Source organism: Eimeria mitis, genomic scaffold, assembly GCF_000499745.2.
Source record: "Eimeria mitis Houghton genomic scaffold, Emh_scaff1747, whole genome shotgun sequence".
Classification (NCBI taxonomy): domain Eukaryota; phylum Apicomplexa; class Conoidasida; order Eucoccidiorida; family Eimeriidae; genus Eimeria; species Eimeria mitis.
The window spans coordinates 1,789-3,230 of NW_013570063.1; the positions used below are offsets into that span (position 1 = coordinate 1,789).

At 36.7% G+C, this 1,442-nt stretch overlaps 1 protein-coding gene across 1 annotated transcript in view; it reads left to right on the forward strand.

The window, feature by feature from the left end:
• Positions 1-308, forward strand: part of EMH_0042820 (uncharacterized protein) — a gene marked incomplete at both ends in the record, with an annotated part of 917 nt that extends 609 nt beyond the window's left edge. The window contains one exon of the mRNA XM_013495776.1: positions 1-308. Within this exon, the coding sequence (XP_013351230.1) occupies positions 1-308 (308 nt within the window).
• Positions 309-1,442: the final 1,134 nt, after the last annotated feature.

The following is a 1,442-nucleotide window of genomic DNA, read 5'->3' on the forward strand; positions in this document are numbered from 1 at the left end:
CCACCATCACCATCACCAGCACCATCACCATCACCAGCAGCAGCAGCAGCAGCAGCAGCACCACCATCACCATCACCAGCACCATCACCATCACCAGCAGCACCAGCAGCAGCAGCAGCAGCAGCACCACCATCACCATCACCAGCACCATCACCATCACCAGCAGCAGCACCAGCAGCAGCAGCAGCAGCAGCAGCAGCATCACCATCACCATCACCATCACCATCACCAGCACCATCACCAGCAGCAGCAGCAGCAGCAGCAGCAGCAGCAGCAGCAGCAGCAGCAGCAGCAGCTCACGAGTTTGAGTACAATTTTTTTAGTAGTTTTAGCTTTTTTTCTGAATATGGGTTTAGTTTGTCCCCCGAAGCCTTTTTGTTTGGCGTCATAGCGGCGTTTGCCCTGTACTACGAGTGAATCTTTACCTTTTTTATATTGTGAAACTTTGTGTGGGGTATGACGTTTACATTTGGGTCCCCTACAAAAAGTATTTCTTGTTTTCGGGATATTTACCATTTTTATCTATTTTATTTATTTCCTTTTTATTTTATTTTATTCAGCTTAGTTAGAAAAAAACATGCAGAAATATGGGTCATACTTGCATGCATGTTGCTGCTGTTGCTGCTGCTGCTGCTGCTGCTGCTGCTGCTGGTGATGGTGATGCGCGGCGGTGGCTGCTGCTGCTGCTGCTGCGGTGGCGGCGGCTGCTGGTGCTGTTGGTGTATGTGTTTCTTTTGTTTTTTTTGTATTTTATTATTTTTATTTTTATTTTTTTTTATTTGGGTTTTGGGGTTTTAGTTGTTTTTAATATAAAGAAAATACAAACCGCAACGCCAGCTGTATAGGCAGCTGCATGCATACCCAGGCGCCCCCCCCTCCCCTCTTGTTTTATTTTATATAATTTGCATGCATTATATTTATTTATTTATTTATTTATTTATTTATTTATTTATAATATATGAATGAAATCTTTTTTTTTGTTTTTTATTTATTTTTGTCTGTACTGATTTTAGGGTTTAGGGTTTAGGGTTTAGGGTTTGGGGTTTAGGGTCCGGTGTTTAGGGTTTAGGGTTTAGGGTCCGGTGTTTAGGGTTTAGGGTTTTTATTTATTATAATAATATAAATAAAATATTTATTTATTTATTTATTTTGTTTATATTTATATATTTTTTATATTTTCTATTCGTTGCGTCTCAATAAATACACAAAAAGTTTATAATATAAAATAGTATAAACAACGTGCTATAATACAATTATATTTTATTTTATTTTTATTTTATTTTATTTTATTTTATTTTATTTATTATAATATAATTATATTAAAAAAAATATAATATAATAAGCAGAGAGCTGCAGCTGGGGTGTATAGGGAGGTAACATGAGACAGAAACATATATTTATAGCTGCACTGTCTCTATCAACAAATATATAAAAAAAAAAAA